At 39.7% G+C, this 24584-nt stretch overlaps 1 protein-coding gene across 2 annotated transcripts in view; it reads left to right on the top strand.

Moving 5' to 3' along the window:
- The window catches only part of REC114 (REC114 meiotic recombination protein), a 110085-nt gene that overhangs the window by 79106 nt on the left and 6395 nt on the right, over nucleotides 1-24584 (top strand). For both annotated transcript variants that reach the window (XM_043919665.1, XM_043919666.1), the window contains exons 4-5: nucleotides 11078-11161; nucleotides 18107-18298. In XM_043919665.1, coding sequence (XP_043775600.1) covers nucleotides 11078-11161; nucleotides 18107-18298 — 276 coding nt within the window. The remainder of the gene's footprint in view (nucleotides 1-11077; nucleotides 11162-18106; nucleotides 18299-24584) is intronic.

Raw genomic sequence — 24584 nt, 5'->3', positions numbered from 1 at the left:
CTCCCCTTATATACAGTAAAAGGCCTTTGGATAACTTCTACCTCCACAGTCGATATGTAGAACATTTTTATGACCCTTAAAGGGAGAAAACTTTTCTGTAAATATCCTAATTACTGACCTATCTGCTTTCTGTAGAAAATACAGATTAAATTTGTATTTTCTAGAGTTTCACATAATCAGAATCGTATAATATGAACTCTTATATGTATGACTTTTTTCACTTAGCATGTTTTTGAGATTCACCCATGTCATTGTAGCTCATTCTCTCTTCCTGCATAGTCGTATTCCATCTTATGAATATTCCATAGATTATCCAATTACATGTTCCTGAACATTGAGTTGATTCTGATTTGAGACTTTTATGAATAAAACTATCATGAACATTACTGTACAAGTTTCCCTTTTTTTTTCTTTTTAGTGTATAAGGTTTTGTGTATGTATGTATTTTCTTTTTCCCTGGGAAAATTCCTAAGAGTGAAATTGCTGGATAGTATGGTAAGTATGTTTTATACTTTATAAGAAACTGCCAAATTGTTTTCCAAAGTAGTTGTGGACCATTATAAACTGACCAGCAATGCATGAGTATTCCAGCTGCTTCTTATCCTAGGCAACACTTGGTATTGTTAATCTTTTTAATTTTAGCTTACCTGTTGGGTTTGTAATGGTATCTCATTGTGATTTTAATTTACGTTTCTCTGATAATGAATGTTGAGTATACTTTAAGGTGTTTATTAGCCATTAATAGCTCCTCTTTTGTATTAGAATGATCAAAAGGTAACACTTCATTTGTTACCTTTTTATCAATTTTATCTTTTTCCTATTGAGTTGTTTGTCAGAAGTTTTTATTTTTTAAATTAATTGTTGTTTTGGAGTATAGTTGCTTTAGTGTTGTGTTAGTTTCTGCTGTAGAGCAGAATGAATCAACCGTAGGTGTACACATATCTCCTCCCTTCTGGACTTCCTTCCCATTCAGGTCCCCACAGAACATTGAGTAGAGTTCCCTGTGCTATACAGTATGTTCTCATTGGTTATTTTATACATAGTATCCATAGTGTACATGTGTTAAGTCTCAATCTCCCAAATCATCCCCCCCCCCCCCCCCTTGATATCCATATATTCGTTCTCTACGTCTGTGTCTGTTTCTGCTTTGCAAATAAGATCATCTATACCATTCTTCTAGATTTGACATATATGTGTTAATATATATTTGTTTTTCTCTTTCTGACTTACTTCACCCTGTATGACACTTTCTAGGTTCATTCATGTCTCTACAAATAACCCAGTTTCATACCATTTTATGGCTGAGTAATATTCCATTGTATGTGTGTACCACACTTTCTTTATCCGTTCCTCTACTGATGGACATGCAGGTTGCTTCCATGTCCTGGCTATTGTAAAGAGTGCTGCTGTGAACATTGGGGTGCATATGTCTTTTTGAATTATGGTTTTTCTCTGGATACTCTGTCAGAGGTTTTTAAAATATATATATTCTGAATTTTAAGACCTTTATCTGATGTGTGCACTGTGAACATTTTCTTCCATACTGTGGTTTACTTTTTGGCTTACTTTTTCATCTTCTTATTATTGTCTTTTGAAGAGCTAAAGATTTAAATTTTTCAGTTCAGTTTATGAAATGTTGCCTCATGGTTCATACTTTTTGTGTCCTGTAAAAGAAATCTTTGCCTGTAATTAATTTATTAGGCCTGAATTTATTTTCAGTTAATTTTTATACATGGTGTGAGGTAAGGGTCAAGGGTTTTTTCCCCCATATTAATAATTTAGTTGTCCCAATACCATTTGTTTGAAAGGCTATATACTTTGTTCATTGAACTAATGTGGCACTTTTATTGAAATTAATTGCCCATGTATGTGAGGGTATGTTTTTGGAGTCTGTTCTGTGACATGACATGCCTATTCTTATGCCAAAACCATACTGTCTTGATTACCCTAATTTTATAGTGCTCTTGAAACTAGTGGTGTAATTCTTTCCATCCTGCCATTTTCAAGCTTACTCTAGGTCTTTTGTGTGTTCATATGAATTTTAAAGTCTGATCTATAAATTTCTACAAGGTTTTAACTGGGATTTCCTCAAGTCTGTATGTCACCTTGGAGAGAGTTCAGTCTTAACACTATCATAGTCTAGTCTGTGAACATGTATATCCCTCCCTTTGTTTAGGGCTCACTTCACTTGTTACCTTTTTATCAAGTATCACAGTCCTGCACCACCTGCTTTCCATTGTCTGACCTCAGTTGTTGCCAGGAGTTTGTCCAGGTTTCTCGTTGTTTATGACAGAAGTATAATTTTTGACTCTCATATTCCTTCTTGGCCAGAAATGGCATCATAGCTTTTGAATCTTCTCAAAGTGTTAGTCAGTTGTATCCAACTCTTTGTGACCCCATGGACTGTGTAGCCCACCAGGCTCCTCTGTCCATGGCGTTTTCCAGGCAAGAATACTAGAGTGGGTTGCCATTCCCTTCTCCAGGGGAATCTTCCCGACCCAGGGATCGAACCTCGGTCTCCTGTGTTGCAGGCAGATTCTTTACCATCTGAACCACCATGGAAGCCCTGAATCTCCTCAGATCTCTCCATAAAAATAAATGAAATAGGAAGGCAAAGCCAGTTGCCCATGAATGTCATCTACAACACAACCAGAAGACGAGGCATCTCTTTGACCCTCAGAATATATGAGGCTAAATCACTGACAGCTGAAGACCTGTGTGATTTCATCTTCCGTACAGGAAGAAACAAGGAATCAGCCGAGCTTCTGATGCCTTGAGATTAGTAAAGGCTTTTCAGAATTCAGAAGTCAACTTGAGAAGGTTCCCACTAACAAAGAGGATCAATAACTGCAATGGATTGAAGCAGCAAATACATTTTAATTTGTGAGTTTCAAATGATACTTCAAAAAATACCCTCATTGTCATCATTGGAGTGTACTAGGGAACCACCTCATTATTTTGAAAGCTGGCAAATATAAGAAAAAAATCAAGTATTTATCCTGTTTCCTATTTTTACCTAGAGTAACAAAGTAGTTGAGGAAACAGTTTCTCTTTATAGATATATTTTAGCTCATAAATGAAGAATGAATGAGGGGCTTCCCTGGTGGTCCAGTGGTTAAGAATTTGCCTTGCAATGCAGGGGAACACCGGTTTGACCCCTGGTTCCATGAGGCAACTGAGCCTGTGTGCAACAACTCCTGGGCCCATGCACCCTAGCGCCTGTGCTCTGCACCAGGAGAGGCCACCGCAGTGAGACGCCTGCTCACTGCAACCAGAGAGTAGCCCCCACTCGCTGCAACTAGAGAAAGCCTGCACATAGCCGTGAAGACCCAGCACAGCCAAAACCAAAAATAAATATATTAAAAAAAAAAAATGAATGAAAAAACTAAAACCTTGTTTTGCAACCACTGATGAAATCAGTGGGTCTTGGCAAAGATGATCAATGGCTGCTAGCTTCGCCAAAAAAGGCCTAAAAGAGATTTCTGTGGAATCATTCATGACCACATAGGAAGTAGGTACAAAAATCTAAGGGAAAAAAATCAAACCTGAACTGATCTAGCTTCTTGATCTGATTACCAGTCTATAAGAATTGAGACAGAGGTATCTATTAAAAAACAATAAGGATACAATTACAAAAGTTAGCAAGGATAACTGTAGAGTAGGGATCAGCAAAGTATAGCCCATGGGACAGACCTGCCTCACCGCCTGGTTTTGTGTGTGTGTGTGTGGTGTGTGTGTGTGTGTGGTGTGTGTGTGTGACTTGTGATAACAGTTTTTACATTATTTAAATGGTTGGGAAAAAAACAAAAGAACAATATTGTGGAAGATGTGAAAATTATATGAAATTCAAATCCCAATGTCCACAAACAAAGTTTTGTTGAAACACCGTCACGCTCAGCGGCTGTGGCTGTCCTCATGCTACAGAGGGCAGCCATAGACTTAAATACTTGTAACAGAGACTACAGATTCCACAAAACCTAAAATATTTACTCACTGGCCCTCTACAGTTAGAAGAAAAAAAACAACCCAGCTAATCTCTCATTTAGAGGATTAATGACCCAGTTTCTTCAAAAAAAGAGAGAAAAGTAAGGAGAAAAAAAGAGATGAAAGAAAGAACCAGTAGTTTACCAGATTTATGTGACATATTAATTGTCATAGTATATAGATCATATTTGGACCCCTATTCAAAAAAAATGAAGCAGTGTAAAATAAAATCAGAAACATGAACAGTGATAAAGACCTGTGATGCTATTATGGAGTTGTGAAATAAGATTGACCACATTATGAAAATTGTGACCGGAAGATGGGTGCATGGCAGTTCATTACACTATTTTCTGTATTGACATAGATGTTTGAAAATCTATTTTGCAAACCTAAAAATAAATTGTTTCAAAATAAGTTTTCTTAAAAACCACTTTGGGGTTATTTCCTCTGGACCTGATAATCGAATGCCTCTTTGCTGTGCTTCTGAAGAAACATGAACTTGCCACGTTTGTTTTGCTTGTTCCTGCTGAATGGTTCGTTTGATTGATTTCCTCAAACTATTGGTCCCTGGGGGTGGGGCCATGTGTTATTTGACTTTGAATCATAGAATCTGGTACATAACTGGCACATGTTAGATCCTTAATAAATATTTTTGGAACAAATTGTGACTTTTCATGGCATACTGTGATTTCTAGATGTTAAACATTCTAAAATGTAGTCTTTGTTTTGTTGACATTATTCACTAGTATTTATTTATCTTACACCTTCAAAACAGCCTGTATTTCAGCATGAAGCCAAATTGTTTATATACCTCTTACAAATCAGGAAAATATAACTCTAAATTGAGGCAGGTTATTGAATGGGTGTGTTAGTTTGAACTGAGATAGCATGGTGTTTATCTGCATGGTAAGTGTGGTGTAGTTCTTTCCAAGTAAGACAGTTATTCTTCAAGTACAATAATGTGTATTTCTAAATGTAGTGAAAAATGTCCATATTCAAATCTAAGATCAAAATCTATCCTCATACCAACTATAAATTATTTTTGTTACTTAGTTTTTGTTCATTTGCTTAATAAATAGCAATTGGTTGTGATTGTTGACATTTTAAGATTAAAAAATCCAACTCTTTTGCTTTCTTTCTTCATTCTGCACATCACCTTCATATTCTGTAGCAGCTCCTTTATCATGGATATTTTCTTTCCTGTTTTCAGTGTAATTTGAACCTCACAAATGCTGAGCTGCAAGGAAAGTGAGTTAGAAAAACAATCATGATGGTTAAGTCAGAGTCTACTTTTCAAATAAGTCACCTGGCATGTCAGTGCTTCACGTTCATGGTACCTTTTGGTACCCTGGGCTTGGGCTGTCACTCATATTGTGAATTGTCAGATGGTTAGTCATCAAGTTATTTTTGTAACCATATTCTCCTGTGCTCTTTTCCTCTCAGTCAGGGTATTTGTAGCAAATGTGAGCACTTTCTCTTGTTATTTCCATAAAAGTTAAATGCTCTGTTTTCTTTAGGGCCCTTATAATCATATCTAGCATGGTTTTAAAGCTAATTTACCTAGCTAAAAGCCAGCGAACACTATGATACCCTCTTGGCTTGCTTGCTTAAACTAGTAGGTGAAGTCAGACCTGAGAGGTTTCTAAAGCACTCGAGAAACTGGCTCAATGACAGTATCAACACCAAGGGAAACAGGCTTGGTTAGGGTGAGGACGCAGGTAGTTTTTCCCACCAGCCTTGGACGTTAGATTATCTACATCTAACCTCTGTGTCCGTTTGTTTAGGTCCTTTTCTCTCTTACTTTGTTGGCTTCGTTTTGGTTTATCTTTATAGTAACTTGTAACTCCTACTTATAATGACAGGGACCAAGGAGAACATGGATAACTAAAATCTGGAAATGAAGTTCATAATTTATAATACTTGAAAGTCAAAGCCTGAGGCTCTCTTTATATAAAAGTGCAGTGTGACCCCAACTTGGAGTTGTGTGGGGTTCTGGCCACTGTACCTCAAGGAGACTGCAGAGCTGGACAGCATGAGGGGATGGGCCAAAGTATGATGGGAGGAAATAGGGGGTGTCAAAGTATGATGGGAGGAAATAGGGGGTGTCAGCGATTGGCATTCTTTTTTTATTCAACAGATATGCAAGATACAAAGATGAATGTTCTTTGGAGTTTTCGCTAAAGGGGGAACTAGAGGGGAAGGACAGAATGACAGGTACACAGACATTACAGTGCACAGCGCCTCCTGACTGCTGATTTCAGTGCATATTTTTAGCCCTATTTTTACGCTATCCCTGGACATCACCTGACACTGTTGACCATTCTTCACTAGAGTCTCACTCCTCTAGGCTTCCACACTCCTCTGTCCTAGACTCGAGTTCTTAATATTGGCTTCTGTTCTTTCTTATAGTAAATTTGGTATTTCCTGGAGTATTCCTCTTCTCTTCCTTCCCATTATCCACACCAAACCATTTTTCTACCCCAGAACTTTGAGGGCATTTGGCAGACTCTTCAGTTAACAGTGGGTTCCTTAGCCAGTGATGTTTGGCTGGGTGAGGGGACAGCATCGCAGGCCCCAGGGAGGGAAGCTCCCTGGATGAGTGTGATGCATTCTCCCTTCCTTTTGGGCAGCCTCTGTGTCTTTTTTAAACCCTAGCACAGTGGCTGGCCATGGCAGGAGCTCAGAGACGGTGTGTGTTTCAGTGGCATCAGGTACAGTGTGCTGTGGGAGCGCAGAGCAAGTCACTTAACTGAGAAAGTTAGAAAAGGTGGCACAGAGGAGCCATCTCCTTAAAGGAGACTCCAAGAGGTGGACTTTCAAAGATAAGGAGATCAACTATTAAAATGTAGGAATGTATGAATGGCAAGTGGTTAGGTATACAGACTTCTTTTTACTAAATCCCAAAACATTAGAAACATTGGCATGAAATATTTTGTTGATTTTCATGAAATTTCATTGACACTTAAAGATGCTTCAGCAAGGTTTAGTGAATGAAAGAATGAAATTTCATGAAAATCAACAAAATATTTCATTCTTTCATTCACTAAACCTTGCTGAAGCATCTTTAAGTGTCAAAGATTGTGTGTTGTATGTATTGTTGTTTTCATTGTTTAGTTATTAAGCCATGTCCGATTCTTTGCAACCCCATGGACTGTAACCCTCCAGGCTCCTCTGTCCACAGGATTCTCCAGGCAAGAACACCAGAGTGGGTTGCCATTTTCTTCTGCAGGGGATCTTCCTGACCCAGGGATTGAACCCAAGTCTCCTGCCTTGGCAGGCATATTCTTTACCACTGAGCCACCAAGATTGCCCATTGTATGTATAATAGTAAGCAAAACAAACATAGCCCCTGCCTGTCTGGGCTAATAGTGTAGTGAAAAAATAGACATTAAACAATGAACACACACACACATACACACAAACTGATAAATGCTATGAAAGAAAAAAGTACGGTGCTATTGGAAAGTATAGAAGAGTTACCCAGTTGAGATTTGGGTTAGGGTGAAACGAACAGTGGTTAGAGGTTAACTAGGTAAAAAGCCGGGGAGAAGAGGCAGAGGGAAGAGATGTGTGACGTTCTAAGGAAGGGTGGTTTGGCTAAGTTGAAGAGTAAGAGCCATAAAATGGCTCATCTCAAAGGTGTTGTCAGGGAAGAAGGCCATTCCTGTTCTGGCACAGCCACGCCAGAGCCCTGAACTGAGGGGCTGCAGGATCTAATCTAGTGACATTTGCTAAACATCGTGATAGTTCCCAAGGATCCAAGGGGTAATAAGACACACTCTAGAACCTGCCTTGCACTGCCTAGGGATTCCACCTCATTCTTATCAGGGACAAAGAAATGTGGCTGATTACAATAGAGCATGCTGAGTACCGGATCCTGAGAGAGCATGGAATTCTGGGAGGTCAGCCAGCTTTGCCTTGTGGGGTTTGGTTGGGATAAAGTGGGGGTTTAAAACGCCAGTGAAAAAGGAAGGCCACTTCAGGAACAAGCTCTGCAGCAAAGCCAATGTGTGAGGAGCCGCCTGCCGCAGCAGTGGCAGTGTAAGTCAGCAGGGTGGTGGGATGAGACAGCCGTTCGGGGACTGGCTCTCTGAGAGCTGGGGGTTGACTGGTTTTGAGGGAGGAGTAAGGAGAGGAGCCCAGGGGGATCCTGGTTGATCCCTCAGGGTGGTGACTGACTGGGATGTGTGATGCCATCCATGGAGGCAGCCGCCTCTGGGAATGGCAGTGTCTGTGGAGAAAACTCTTCCAATCTGGCCGAGCTGACATGGAGGGATGTGTGAGCTAGCCAAGTGATGGCTCAGGGGACCCACAGTGGACTAGAGGTGGGAAGTCAGAGGACCAGAGGAAGTCAGGCCAGGGCCAGGAACCGCTCATTTATTTTCTAATAAACTTTTTATTCTAGAATAGCTTTGGATTTACAGAATAGTTGTAAAGATAGTACAGAGTTCCCATAGACGGATTTATTTAGGTCCTGCTCTCATCTCTTCCTTGAGTTTATGCCATGTTGGAATAGGAATTCTTGTTTACTCAAATATTCCCACATGCATGCATATGAGGCTTAATGTGGTTAAAAATCAAAGCAGTATAAAAAGATATATAGTAAAAAGTCTTACTTCAACCTCTGCCCCATCTGTACTGTTCACTCTCACTCCCGACAGATAATGACTTTTATTAGTCTCTTGTGTACTCATCCTTCCAGTTTTTAAAATGTTGTTGTTATTGTTTAGTCGCTAAGTTGTGACTGACTCTTGCGATCCCATGGATGGTAGCCCGCCAGCCTTCACTGTCCCCGGAATTTTCCAGGTAAGAATACCGCAGTAGGTTGCCATTTCCTTCTCCCTGACTCAGGGATCAGATCTAGACTCCTGCATTGGCAGGCAGATTCTTTACCACTGAGTCACCAGGGAAGCCCTTTTAAAATGTAAATACAAGCAAATAATAAGAATATACCTTGTATGTTCCCTCCTTTCCTTATACAAAGATAACATTGTCTTGGACATTGTTCTGTAGCTTGCTTTTCAGCACAACAGTGTACCTCACAGATCAATACATAAAGACCTGCATTGTCCGGGAAGGGAGCTGTAGGCCATACGTGGCTACGGAGCACTTGAAATGTGACTGGTGCAACTGAAAAACAGAATTTTAACTTTTATTTAAAAGTTAGGTTTAAAAATTAAAGCACTGTAAAATATTTTCCCACTAAACTCTGTTGATTTGGTAGAATTTCATTTCACATTAACCATTTAAAATACAGCATCTCAACTGAGATGTAGTATAAGTGTGAATCACACACTGGGTTTCAAAGAGTACCAAAAAAAAAGAGAACATAAACTATCTTAAAAATGTTTTACAGTGTTTGCCTGTTGATCATGTTTTGATACATTAGTCGCTCAGTCATGTCTGACTCTTTATGACCCCATAGACTAGCCCACTAGGCTCCTCTGTCTATGGGATTCTCCAGGCCAAGAATACTGGAGTGGGTTGCCATTTCCTACTCCATTTTGATGTATTAAATTAAATACTAAAAATTTACCAGTTTATTTATGCCTTTAAAATGTAGCTAGTAGACAGTTTAAAATTACATAGGTGGTTCAAATCATACTTCTACTGGACAGCACTGACATAGAGCATCATGGTTTGTTGTTTTTTTCCCACAGTTGTATAGTATTTCATTACATAGCGTATCATACTTTATTTAACCAGTCCACTGTTGATGTATACTTGAGTTGTTTCTAATCTTTTACCATTGAAAATATGGAGATGCTTAACCCTATCCATGCATCACTTCATATGTGCAAGTTGATCTATGAAGGGAATCCTCAGTCCAGCAGAGGTTGCTGGGTTAAAGAGTAAAAGCATTCATAGTTCTGATGACACCATGTTGCCCTCCATGAGAGTGTACCAGTTTGCACTCCTCCTAGCAATGTATGTGTGCACCAGTTTCCCACATACTTCCATTTTAAACAAGTTTCTACATGTTGGGGATAATAATGAATACGTTTCTTTTTGCTGATTCTGAGAGAGTTTTAAGAAGAAATCACAAATGGTTTGCCTGACTTGTTTTTTCATTAAAAAAAAAAAAAGACTCCTATTAATGATAGAATTCTTAGAATCAACATTTTAGAATGGTCTCTTTTTTTTTTTTCCTCCTTTTAAAAAAAAAAAAAAAAACTCAAGAAATTAACCCACAGTTTCCTGAACAACAAATTTCCTTGCAGGTTGTAGCTTTCATCATATTCAAATCTAGGAAGAGAAAGTTGATGAGAGTTCAGAAAACGTTTTTATAAAGAGCTGGAGACGTCTCATGTCCCTCCAGCGCCCCCACTGGCTGTGGTAGACTAACACTGTAAGGCAAACGCAGTTGCACGATTCTGTGTACTGTCAGCTCATCAGTTCCCTGAGGGAGTTAGGACTAAATGCCAAGCACCTCTCCTGAGCGGCCATAATCATTAGGCAGCCCACTCTATTTACAGAAAAGCTTATCTTTACACCTTTAGGCTCCAGCAGTTGTCTCTCCCTTGAGATTTATGTGCCCGCCCTCTACTGCTCTCTTTGCCTGTTTTGTTTTTTCAGATTGAAATAAAGAACTAGACATTCAGCATCCAAAACCGAATTGCTTTCATTCTTCCATTCATAGGAATCGAAAATAAGATTCTCATGTAGAGAAATCTCACTATGTAGTTGGGATGTGGCAGATAACTTAATTAGTATAATGGAAACCTTTGGCTTCCAGGAATTATAAACTCGTATTTTGCCAAATCCTAGAGGTGTAACATTGTATTTTATAGCAAATAGGACTATAGGCATTTGCTATCTTTAAAATAGTTTGTTGATTTTCTATATGAGAAGGTTAAGAAAAGCAATACAGGCTGAGACTGTTAATGTTGACCGTGACTCAGGAAGAGCACTGAGGTACTGGGACCCTTGGAAGTGCCGTCCTTGGCAGTTGGTGATATTGCGTCATTTCTGTTGTGCTTAAGTTCTAGAATAACTACATAGACAACTTTCTAATAGGAAGGAGCGGCATCACAGCTATTCTTCCTGTCTCTTTTGCTTCTGTTGCTAATTTTGCTTAATTATTTTGTTTCAGGAGGGGTTTTCACTCATTGGTAGCAAGAACTGGTTGAAGATTGTAAGACGCATGGATTGTCTGTTGTTTGGAACAACAATAAAGGTAAGATTCTGCGTGGCCAACTGTTTTTAAGCAACTGTTCATACACTTCTCATCTGCTAAGTGTGTATGGGAGTGGGTGCAGGAGCTTCTCTTTGCAGGTGAATTGGTACTGGGAAGAACACATTTGTTTAAGAAAGGTTTGCATTCTGAGCAAAACATGAAACAAGGACTATTGAGAGGCAGAAGCATAGTTACTAAGGGGATGTTGCTGAAGAACCAGGGCTTTGACTGATCTGTCAATACCTGTCTGACAGAGCTCTGCGACCAGTCTCCATCTCCCAGCACAAATTGGGAGAAGGTGGAGTTACATCATTGTTTGTCTTGCTATTTAGATTTTGAAAGGGGTGTGCTTTCAAATGCTTCACTGAATGTCTTTTCATTTTTCTCTTTAATACTAAATAACAAAATTCCTTTTTATTTGCTTACTTGGCTGTATTAAACATACAGAATGATCCTCATGAAAGCAACATGAAAACTAATCACCTGTATTATTTTCTTTCAGAAATAACTGTAAAAACCAATCTGTTAACATTCACTGACTAGATAATACTGAAGTTCAGGTAAAAGATCCTAATTTTTATTGGGCTCATAGACTGAGAGTTGAAAGAGGTCTTCAGAGCACCAGCCACTCCAGAGGATCCCCAGAGAATTCAGAGGGTCCATGAACTGCATGGATTTTCACTGACCTAAAGGTCACTGAAATTTATAATTTTGTTCAACAATGCCTGTTGGCATCAGACCACATTTGCACCAGTAGAAATCAAATGTCATCATATCACTTTTTAGCTGTTTCAGATATCTTCAATGTCATTTACGCTCATCATACCCCAATGTTATGGTGGTGGTTAGTCCTGCTGCTGGATCTTTTTATTGAGTACATTAATAAGGAAGCATATATCTTATTAGAGTATAAATTACTGCTAATAGTGTGATAAATTATTTAAGTATACTTCAGTATAATTGGGCTTCCCTGGTGGCTCAGACGGTAAAGCGTCTGCCTACAATGCTGGAGAGCTGGGTTCGATCCCTGGGTCAGGAAGATCCCCTGGAGAAGGAAATGGCAACCTACTCCGGTAGTCCATGGGGTCGCAAAGAGTCAGACATGACTGAGCGACTTCACTTCACTTCACTTCTTCAGTATAATTGGTTTCCTTTGAACTCATATATTTTATGTGATTAAAAACATTGTTCTGAGAAGGGATCCTCTGGCTTCATCTGACTGCCAAAGGGGTCTGGAGCACGTACTCAAAACATTCAGGAGCCCCTGTTTTCATTTTACATGTGAGGGGACTGAATTCAACATAAGCCAGTAGCCAGCTAGCTATCAGAAAACTGGACCACCCATTGGTCTCCTGACTCCTATCGATGGTGTCACATTGAATGAGTATATGTGTCTTCTAAAAAGTTATACTATGCCATGTGTCTGATATTTGAGTTTTAATTTTTTTTCTGATTGTTATTAAATTTTTTAAAAAATAACTGTAAAGGGGAAATAATTTGACTGCTCAAAAGTACTAGGCATGTGTATTGTATCAGTCAGGACAATGTTCAGATGCATGTGACTGAAAATCCAGGTGTAATGGCCCCCCGCAAAATAAAGGGTTATTGTTCTCACCAAGTGGACGAGCCAGAAGCAGGCGGCTGCCGGCAGTTGGCTCCGCAGCTCCACTGTGCCCGAGTCAGTGCCTCTGCGGGTCCGTTGGCCTCTCCCTCACAGTTTCAAAATGGCTGCCGCAGCCCTGTCATGTTTCCATTCATGGGAAACCAGCTTCACCTGTTCCTTTTGTGAGGAAAGCATAAACTTCCCTGTAAGGCTGTCTACTTCCCACAGTCCCCGAAAGATGTCTCCTTCTGTCTCAGGGACCAAAACGGCATAATGTGGTCATCCCGATCTGCCAAGATTAGCCAGTGAATGTTTTGGCTTTTCCAGCCTCTGGTATGGATTGCCTCATGCAGTGAACAGTGTCTGCCATATAGATAATTTATAATTTGGGGATTGTGGTATACAGAGGGCTTTGTATCCTGCTTTCCTCACTTAACATTATATCTGGAACATTATACCAAGGCATTTCTTAGTCTTTGAAACATGATTTTCTGTGACTACCTAGTATTTTTGTTGTTTCGATGCACCGTGAATAGGTTAACAAATTCCTGATTTTTCACTATTGTAAAAATGTTTTGATTTTCATTAGGATTTATTTACAGAGTTCTTGAGATAAAAGTACTAGAAGTATGAATGTTTATTTTGTAAATGTGCCCTCCAGATAGGTTGTTCCTGTTTCTTACAGCACTGACGATCTGTAAAAATGCCTATTTGTCCACATCCTCTCCAACAGGGTGATGTAATTTAAAAACTAATTTCTAATTTGATAAGCAAAAATGAGCATCTTCCTTTAATTTGCATTTCTTTGGTAACTAGTGAGAATGAATGTTTTTTTGTGTGTTTGTTAGCCAGCCATCTGTATTTCTTCTGTGAATCACCGTCTATTGCTTTTGCCTAATTTCCCTCTTCAAAATCTTTAGACTCTCTATGTATAGAGATTGCATGTTAAATGCTTGTATTTTGTGTAGTTATATAATTTTAAAGGTGATTATTTGTGTATATACCATGTACTTTATATGTAGATTTTTAAATATTCAAGTTTAGGATCCTTTTGCCTGTTGTTATTGGAATGGTATTCTTTATCCAAAGATAGCTGCCTATTACTAGATTTTTTCTGAAGTATTTTAAATTTAGCCTCCTTACTAAACTATTGTTAGCTTTGATAATTTAATTTCTAGGAAAGTAATTTTATAATCTGCAAACAATGATAATTTTCTTCCCATAATTTATACTTACTACTTTTCTCACCTTACTGGATTATCTAGACCTTCCAGAACACTGTAATTTGACAGTTATACAGTCATCCTTGACATCTTGCTGATTTGAATGGGAACAAGTGTGTAGACATTAAGAATATTTCTGGCTGTTGATTGGATATTCTTTACCATGTTAGGGAGATACTCTTTCAACTATAGTTTATTTACTAAAACTTTTATCAGGGTTACATATTAAATTTTAACTCCTATCAAGATCATTATTTGTTTTACTTTTTTAATCCTTCATTATATTAATACTGAGCCAACAGATTGTTATTTTTGCCTTACTTGGCAAAGGGTACACAACTTTTTTGCTTCTTGACTTGGATAACTTGTAGTTAGACAAGTATTGCAAAACAAACATTTTTTTCTGTAAATTGATAAATAAAAGTATTTAGAAATAAAATGTTTGTTCCTTTAACAGAAATTTAACATAACTTAAATTCAAGGGGCAATAAACATTATGTTTCTTTTCTCTTTGGCTGAAATAAGTAGATTGTAAAAGATGTGCCTACTTGTAATATGGGCTTCTTTTTCTTTTTCAGTAATTGTAATCAAAATGATCTTGGCTGATTGGCTAACAGTCAACATGTAATTCCCTATGTGAAAAGACTGATTCAAAGGAATAATCCTAAACCCACTGTCTTGACTCACCTCCCGTAACTCACTGAAGAATATTTTCATGGTTTTCTCTGGCCTCAGCCTTGAGTATCATCTCTTGGTTTCAAAGCAGTGTTGAAGTCCTTTGTCCATACTCTCCCACCCCCAATTTCTGCTTAGAGGAATTCACTGCTAGTGGTGGGGAGATTCTCACATCTCCTCGGCTGTCTTCCTGCGTGGTGCTGACTGGGCCCATGTCTTCGCGTTGCTGATACCCTGTAACATTAGCTACAGAGCCTGCAGCTTAAGATCTCTGCATGGAGATGCCATTCACACTTGTGAGTCAGTATTTAATGGACCCAACGCTTCCCTGAAGGTGAAACCTCATTTTCTTGTGTGTACATAAAGATAAGTATAAAGAGACAGGCACTTATCCTTACCATTCGTTTCTTCAAGGAGTTTTCTATTAGTTGTAAGAACTTGAAATTAAGTATTTTGAAGGAGGGTAGGAACACTTTAACATATAAGTCACCACTTTTGTCATTGTTCGTCATCACTAAGTTGTGTCCGACTCTTTGCGACCCCACGGACTGCAGCACGTCAGGCTTCCCTCTCCTTCACTATCTCCTGGAGTTTCCCCAAACTCATGTCCATCGAGCCATCCAACTGTCTCATCCTCTGTCGCACCCTTTTCCTCATGCCCTCAATCTTTCCTAGCATCAGGGTCTTTTCCAGTGAGTTGGCTCTTTTCATCAGGTGGCCAGAGTATTGAGGTTTGGCTTCAGCATCAGCCCTTCAAATGAATATTCAGGGTTGATTTCCTCTAGGATTGACGGTTTGATCTCCTTGCTGTCCAAGGGACTCTCAAGAGTCTTCTCCAGTACCGCAGTTTGAAAGCATCAATTTTTTGGTGCTCAGCATTCTTTATGGTCCAACTCTCACATCTGTACATGACTGCTGGAAAAATCATAGCTTCAACTATGTGGGCCTGTGTCGGCAAAGTGATGTCTGATGTCTCTACTTTTTAATACACTGTCTAGTTCTGTCATAGCTTTTCTTCCGAGGAACAAGCGTCTTTTAATTTCATGGCTGCAGTCACCATCTGCAGTTATTTTGGAACCCAAGAAAATAAAATCTTATCACTGTTTCCATTTTTTCTGCACCTGTTTGCTATGAAGTGATGGCATTGGATGCCATGATCCTCATTTTTTGAATGTTGAGTTTCAAGCCAGCTTTTTTGCTCTCCTCTTTCATCTTCATCAAGTGGCTCTTCAGTTCCTCTTTGCTTTCTGCCATTAAGATGGTGCCATCTGCATATCTGAGATTATTGATATTTCTCCTGGCAGTCTTGATTCCAGCTTGTGATTCATCCAGCCCAGCATTTCACATGATGTACTCTGCATATAAATTAAATAAGCAGGGTGACAATACACAGCCTTGGCATACTCCTTTCCCAATTTTGAACCAGCTGTTCCATGTCTGGTTCTAACTGTTGCCTCTTGACCTGTGTACAGGTTTCTCAGGAGGTAGGTAATGTAGTCTGGTATTCCCAATTCTTTCAGAATTTTCCACAGTTTGTTTTGATTCCCACAGTCAAAGGCTTTAGTGTAGTCAATGAAGCAGAAGTAGATTTTTTCTGGAATTAGCTTGCTTTTTCTATGACTCAGTGGATGTTGGCAATTTGATCTCCGGTTCCTCTGCCTTTTCTAAATCCAGCTTGTACATCTGGGAGTTCTTGGTTCACGTACTGCCAAAGCCTGACTTGAAGAATTTTGAGCATTACCTTGCTAGCATGGGAAATGAGCGCAGTTGTGCAGTAGTTTGAACATTCTTTGGCACTGTCCTTCTTATGATTGGAATGAAAATTGACCTTTTCCAGTCCTGTGGCCATTGCTCTTTTTTCCAAATTTGCTAGCATATTGAATGCAACACTTTCACAGCATCATCTTTTAGTATTGGAAATAGCTCAGCTGGAATTCTGTCACTTCCATTAGCTTTATTCGTAATAATGCTTCCTAAGCCCTGCTTGACTTCACATTCCAGGATGTCTGGCTCTAGGTGAGTGATCACACCATTGTGATTATCTGAGTCATGAAGATCTTTTTTGTACAGTTCTTCTGTGTATTCTTGCCACCTCTTCTTCTGCTTCTGTTAGGTCCATACCATTTCTGTCCTTTATTTAACCCACCTTTGCATGGAATGTTCCCTTGGTATCTCTAATTTTCTTGAAGAGATCTCTCGTCTTTCCCATTCTGTTGTTTTCCTCTATTTCTTTGCATTGATCACTGAGGAAGGCTTTCTTATCTCTCCTGGCTATTCTTTGGAACTCTGCATTCAGATGGGAATATCTTTTCTTTTCTCCTTTGCTTTTCACTTCTCTTATTTTCACAGCTATTTGTAAGTCCTCCTCAGACAGTCATTTTGCCTTTTTGCATTTCTTTTCCGTGGGGATGGTCTTGATCCCTGTCTCCTGTACAATGTCATGAACCTCCGTCCATAGTTCATCAGGCACTCCATCAGATCTGGTCCCTTAAATCTATTTCTCACTTCCACTGTATAAACATTTTCCAGTTAGCAACGTGATTTGTGTATTTAAAAAATACAAAATACTGTTACTATGTTAGCATCTGAATTTCTTTACAGAAGAAATTGAATAAAGGTACACAATACATATCGCCTATTTGGGGTGGCTTTTGGGTAAACTGAGTCTTCTAAAACTAGAGAAGAGATTGGACTAGAAAAAAGGAAACTAATTCTGTTAAAATAATAGGCTTATTGTTATTGTTACAATTTAGTTCTTTTTTTAAACTTACAGTAAAATAAATTTGATGTAGTTGCCACTTAAAAATTTTAATTGCATCTCTCCCACATTTGCTGGTTTGCCAGGGGATATAAATCATACAGCTAATTAAAGGCAGCACGTGATTGATTTGTCTGTGATTTGTAGGTAAGTCTGGCCTCTTTAAGGATAAAAGGGCACTGCAAATTAATGAGATACATTGGCTGTCAGCATTTGCCTGTCCCCAGATCCCCCATTTTGTTTTTCAGATTCACTGGCTTGTTTAACGTGGTGTCTATTTGGCTAGCTCTTTTATATACTCAGGTTTGGAAAATTTTGTTCAGCCAGGATTGTTAGCTTCACTGATGCTCCACCTAAGCAATTAGACGGTATGAAATCTTTGTTCCAAAGTAAGATGAAACATGAATCTTTTACTGCAGTCAGTATAGTGACCTTCCTAATCTTTATGATGGGCTTTTCCATTTTTGCTGATGTCAGTCCCCTGAAGGAAGTGAATATATTATGAGGCACAGCTCCCAAAAGGGAAAAGAAAACTAATTACTGGCTTTTCTATGTGCACATTGACAATCTAGGGTAACTGCTCCCTTACTGACACCCCTTCCCCTTCAAACAAAGGGAAGACCCCACAGTAGAAGTAAAGTGATATGACGAGGGTTGCTGAGGATAACTTTTGATTTGTCATACAGAACAAGAGTCGTATGTTCCGGGTACAGTTCAGTGGAGGCTCCAGAGAGCAGGCACTGGAACACTGCTACAGCTGCGTGCAGAACCTAGCCCAGTACATCACCGTCCAGGTGCCCGACGGAATCAGCCAGGAGTTCAGGCCAAGTCCTGGCCAGGGGAAGGGCTGTGTGCAAAGCATCCCACCACAGTATGGCGTAAGTAGGCAAGTAGGTGGATGAGAAACCTGAGAAGGTAATGCTGTGGGGGCCAAAATCACAGTGGAATTTGCCACGTCCACCACATTTGTAGCTTAAAGATATCTAATGTTGAGTGACTTACTTTTATTGACATATATATAATCATAGTGTTAGTTTCATGTATACAATAGTGATTTGATATTTTTATACAAAATGACCACATTTAATTACCATCTGTCACCATACAAAAGTATTACAATATTATTGACTATATTCCCTGTGCTGTACATTATATCCCTGTGACTCATTTGTTTTTACTTTTTTAAAAAAGACTTATTTTTGGCTGCACTGGGTCTTCACTGCTGTGCGGACTTGTTTTCTCTGGTTGCAGTTAGTGGGGCTGCTCTGGTTGCAGTGTGTGGGCTTCTCATTGCAGTGGCTTCTCTTGTTGCAGAGCACAGCCTCTAGGCGCGGGGGCTTCAGTAGTTGGGGCACATGGGCTTGCTTAGTTGCTCCACCGCATGTGGGTCCCATGCCAGGGACCGAAGCCATGTCCCTTGAATTGGCAGGGGGATTCTTAACCACTGGATCACTAGGGAAGCCCATTCACTTATAATGGGAAGTTTGTGCTTCATAATCTCATTCACCTGGTGTGCCTTTCCCCCCCCAGTTCTGCAGCCATGTTTGTTCTCTGTGTTTATGAGTCATTTTATATTTGTTTTTAGATACTACATATTTTATTGTGTATATATTGGGTGGGCTAAAAAGTTCATGCAGGTTTTTCTAACATCATAGGGAAAAACCCAAACGAACTTTTTGGCCCACCCTACACACACACACACACACCCCTCATTTTTGTATCTATTCCAGTGTGTGTGTGTACGAACTTTCTGGCCCACCCTACACACACACACACACACCCCTCATTTTTGTATCTATTCCAGTGTGTGTGTGTACGAACTTTCTGGCCCACCCTACACACACCCCCCCCCCCCCCCTCATTTTTGTATCTATTCCAGTGTGTGTGTGTATGAACTTTCTGGCCCACCCTACACACACACACACACACACACACACACACACACACACACACCCCTCATTTTTGTATCTATTCCAGTCTGGCCCACCCTACACACACACACACACACACACACACACCCCTCATTTTTGTATCTATTCCAGTCTGGCCCACCCTACACACACACACACACACACACACACACACACACACACACACACACCCCTCATTTTTGTATCTATTCCAGTGTGTGTGTGTACGAACTTTCTGGCCCACCCTACACACACACACACACACACACACCCCTCATTTTTGTATCTATTCCAGTGTGTGTGTGTATGTACTTTCTGGCCCACCCTACACACACACACACACACACACACACACACACACACACACACACCCCTCATTTTTGTATCTATTCCAGTGTGTGTGTGTATGAACTTTCTGGCCCACCCTACACACACACACACACACACACACACACCCCTCATTTTTGTATCTATTCCAGTCTGGCCCACCCTACACACACACACACACACACACACACACACACACACACACCCCTCATTTTTGTATCTATTCCAGTGTGTGTGTGTACGAACTTTCTGGCCCACCCTACACACACACACACACACACACACACCCCCCTCATTTTTGTATCTATTCCAGTGTGTGTGTGTATGAACTTTCTGGCCCACCCTACACACACACACACACACACACACCCCTCATTTTTGTATCTATTCCAGTGTGTGTGTGTATGAACTTTCTGGCCCACCCTACACACACACACACACACACACACGCCCCTCATTTTTGTATCTATTCCAGTGTGTGTGTGTACGAACTTTCTGGCCCACCCTACACACACACACACACACACACACCCCTCATTTTTGTATCTATTCCAGTGTGTGTGTGTATGAACTTTCTGGCCCACCCTACACACACACACACACACACACACACACACCCCTCATTTTTGTATCTATTCCAGTGTGTGTGTGTACGAACTTTCTGGCCCACCCTACACACACACACACACACACACACCCCTCATTTTTGTATCTATTCCAGTGTGTGTGTGTATGAACTTTCTGGCCCACCCTACACACACACACACACACACACACACACACACCCCTCATTTTTGTATCTATTCCAGTGTGTGTGTGTACGAACTTTCTGGCCCACCCTACACACACACACACACACACACACCCCTCATTTTTGTATCTATTCCAGTGTGTGTGTGTATGAACTTTCTGGCCCACCCTACACACACACACACACACACACACACACACACACACACACACACCCCTCATTTTTGTATCTATTCCAGTGTGTGTGTGTATGAACTTTCTGGCCCACCCTACACACACACACACACACACACACACACACACCCCTCATTTTTGTATCTATTCCAGTGTGTGTGTGTATGAACTTTCTGGCCCCCCCCACACACACACACACACACACACACACACACACACACACACACCTTTCTGGCCCACCCTACACACACACACACACACCCCTCATTTTTGTATCTATTCCAGTGTGTGTGTGTACGAACTTTCTGGCCCACCCTACACACACACACACACACACACACATATTTTTGTATCTATTCCAGTGTGTGTGTGTACGAACTTTTTGGCCCACCCTATACACACACACACACCCCTCATTTTTGTATCTATTCCAGTGTGTGTGGGTGTATACATATACACACACATACCTCATCTATGGCCACTGTAAATAATGCTTCAGTAATCATAGGGGGGAAAATATCTTTTTGAATTAGTTTTTGTTTTATTTGGATAAATACCCAGAAGTGGAATTACTAGATCATATGATAATTGTTTTTAATTTTTAGAGAAACCACCGTACTGTTTTCCATAGTAGCTACCAATTTACATTCCCACCAGTAGTGCATAAGCATTCCCTTTTCTCCACATTCTCACCAACACTTTACTACTTGTCTTTCTGATAGCCATTCTGACAGTTGTGAGGTATCATCTTGTGGTTTGATTTGCAGTTCTCTGATGATGAGTGATGCTGAGTATCTTTTCCTGTGCCTCAGGCAAGGGCAACAAAAGCAAAAAACAAACAAATGGACTAAATCCAACTAAAAAGCTTTGCATAGTAAAGAAAAGGATCAACAAAACAAAAAGACAACCTATTGAGTGGGAGGAGGTATTTTCAAATGATACATCCAGTAAAGGGTTAATACCCAAAATAACAAGAACTGATATAACTCAGTATCATATAAAACAATCTGATTAAAAAATGGGCAGAGGACTTGAATAGACATTATTCCAAAGAAAACACTGAGTTATTTTTTTAATTCAAGGTTGATTCTCACTATAGTTACCTATAAGGCTAGAAATTAGATTAGCTGGGAGTTTCAGGTGTATCATGGGTGTTAACTATAGTACAGTGGTTCTCAGAGTATGATGCATGGACCCTTCCCTGAGACCTTTTCAGGAGTCCAGAAAGTCCATATTATTTCTGCAATAATATTAACAGATTATTTGTCCTTTTCCTGTATTGATACTTGTTATTTAATGGGACAAAAGCATTGTGAGCAAAGCTCCTGTCACCTTAGCATAGATCAAGGCGGTGGCATCTAGCCGTTCCAGTAGTCGTGTTCTTTCTTCACTGTCACTGCAGTAAGAACCAACTAACAAAACCATCTGTGTTCTGAAGCACGACGGCTTTCTCCTGGGAAAGCACCCGCATGGCAGCACTGGGTGCCGAACCAGCCTCTCTTTATGGAACACCATTACCACTTAACAACAGACGAACTACAATTATTCAGATTTGGGTGGCTGGTGGCCATTTTCTCAAGTGAATGTAGTAATCCTATTACTTCAAGAAGACAATTTATAGTATTTGACAATGATCAAATAACCTTTCCAAGTGAAAATTAGAATCTTGGAAAACTTGTATCTGCCACTTGAGCTTCACAGCTTCCTAACCCAGAAGACTTTCTTGACGGTACTGGTAATGAACATGATTTTTAAAATAACTACCTCACAAAATGTTTCAACATGTGGAAGATCTGTACACGCCAGTGAACCAGTATTTTTCAAATAGCAAATACATGGTGCTACAAAACCATGCATGGATGAAAGATCTGAAGTATGAACTAGATCAATGGATTGTTTGTTTTTGTACCTGTTAACTTCCCTCCACCTATTTCTCTATTTTACTGTCCCATTCCCCTCTCCTCTAGCAACCATCTGTTTATTCTCTGTATCTATGAGTCTAGTTGCTTATTCATGCCTTTTAATTTCCACATATAAGTGAAATCATACAGTACTTGTCTTTCCCTGATTTACTTCATTTAGCATTCAGTTCAGTCAGTTAAGTTGCTCAGTCGTGTCCGACTCTTTGCGACCCCATGAATCGCAGCACGCCAGGCCTCCCTGTCCATCACCAACTCCCGGAGTTTCCTCAAACTCATGTCCATCGAGTCAGTGATGCCATCCAGCCATCTCATCCTCTGTCATCCCCTTCTCTCCTGCCCCCAATCATCAGGGTCTTTTCCAATGAGTCAACTCTTCACATGAGATGGCCAAAGTATTGGAGTTTCAGCTTCAGCATCAGTCCTTCCAATGAACACCCAGGACTGACGTCCTTCAGGATGGACTGGTTGGATCTCCTTGCAGTCCAAGGGACTCTCAAGAGTCTTCTCCAACACCACAGTTCAAAATTTTTGGTCAATTTCTCGGCACTCAGCTTTCTTCACAGTCCAAGTCTCATATCCATACATGACCACTGGAAAAACCATAGCCTTGACTAGATGGACCTTTGTTGGCAAAGTAATGTCTCTACTTTTTAATATGCTAATCTAGGTTGGTCATAACTTTCCTTCCAAGGAGTAAGTGTCTTTTAATTTCATGGCTGCAGTCACCATCCACAGTGATTTTGCAGCCCCCAAAAATAAAGTCTGACACTATTTCCACTGTTTCCCCATCTATTTCCCATGAAGTGATGGGACCAGATGCCATGATCTTAGTTTTCTCAATGTTAAGCTTTAAGCCAACTTTTTCACTCTCCTCTTTCACTTTCATCAAGAGGTTTTTTTAGTTCCTCTTCACTCTCTGCCATAAGGGTGGTGTCATCTGCATATCTGAGGTTATTGATATCTCTCATTTAGCATAATACCTTCTAAGTCCATCCATTTTGTCACAAGTGACAAGATGTTTTTTATGGCTGAATAATATCATATTCTCTTTATCCAGTCATCTATCAACAAACACTTAGGGTTAATTTGCTCCCGTATCCGGGCTACTGTGAATATTGCTGCAGTGAACACAGGGGTGCAAATATCTTTTTGAATGTTTTTGTTTTCTTTGGAAAAATACCCAGAAGTGGGATTACTGTATCATATGCTAGTCCTGTGGGGTTTTTTTAAATTTCTCTTCAATAAATGGTGTTGGGAAAACTGGACTTCCTCATACCATATAAAATCATACAAAAATAAAATCAAAAGGGATTAAACACTTAAATGTAAGGCCTGAAACCATAAAACTCCTAGAAGAAAACATAGGCAGTACACTTTTTGACATCAGTCTTGGCAATATTTTTATGGATCTCAAGCAAGGGAAATACAAGCAAAACTAAAAAAAAAAAAATCACTGTTTTTTGTGATCACGGTTGCACAACAAGGGAGGCTATTAACAAAATAAAAAGGCTGCCTACTGAATGGGAGAAGATATTTGCAAATGGTATATCTGATAAAGGGTTACTATTCAACATACTGAAAAGAACTCATACAAATCAACATAAAAAAAATTATAAAATGGGCGGAGGGCCTGAATAGACATTTTTCTAAAGACATACAGATAGCTAACAGACACATGAAAAGATGCTTAGCGTCACGTATCAGGGAAATGCAAATCAAAACCACAGTGAGATATCCTCACACCTATTAGAATGGCTGTTGTCAAAAAGTCAAGGTATGGAGAAAAGGGAACCCTTGGTACACTCTTGATGGGAATGTAAACTGGCACAGCTGCTATGGAACAGTCCAGAGATTCCTCAGACCAAAGGATTTTAATATAATAATTTAAAAGTTCATTGCTATGATTTAAGATTGTGTTGAAACTAGCCTTTAAGAAACTATCACTTGTTGAATTTTGATGTCAGATCAGAGTATCCATAATTACCTGAAAAACATTTTTAAAAAATAACTTTTTCCATCTATATATCTGTATGAAGCCAGATTTTATGTACTTCAACCAAAGCAATATGTTGTCAGATTGA

The sequence above is a fragment of the Cervus elaphus genome, chromosome 12 (genome assembly GCF_910594005.1).
Source record: "Cervus elaphus chromosome 12, mCerEla1.1, whole genome shotgun sequence".
NCBI classification, from domain to species: Eukaryota; Metazoa; Chordata; class Mammalia; order Artiodactyla; family Cervidae; genus Cervus; species Cervus elaphus.
This window is presented reverse-complemented; position numbering and strand designations above follow the sequence as displayed.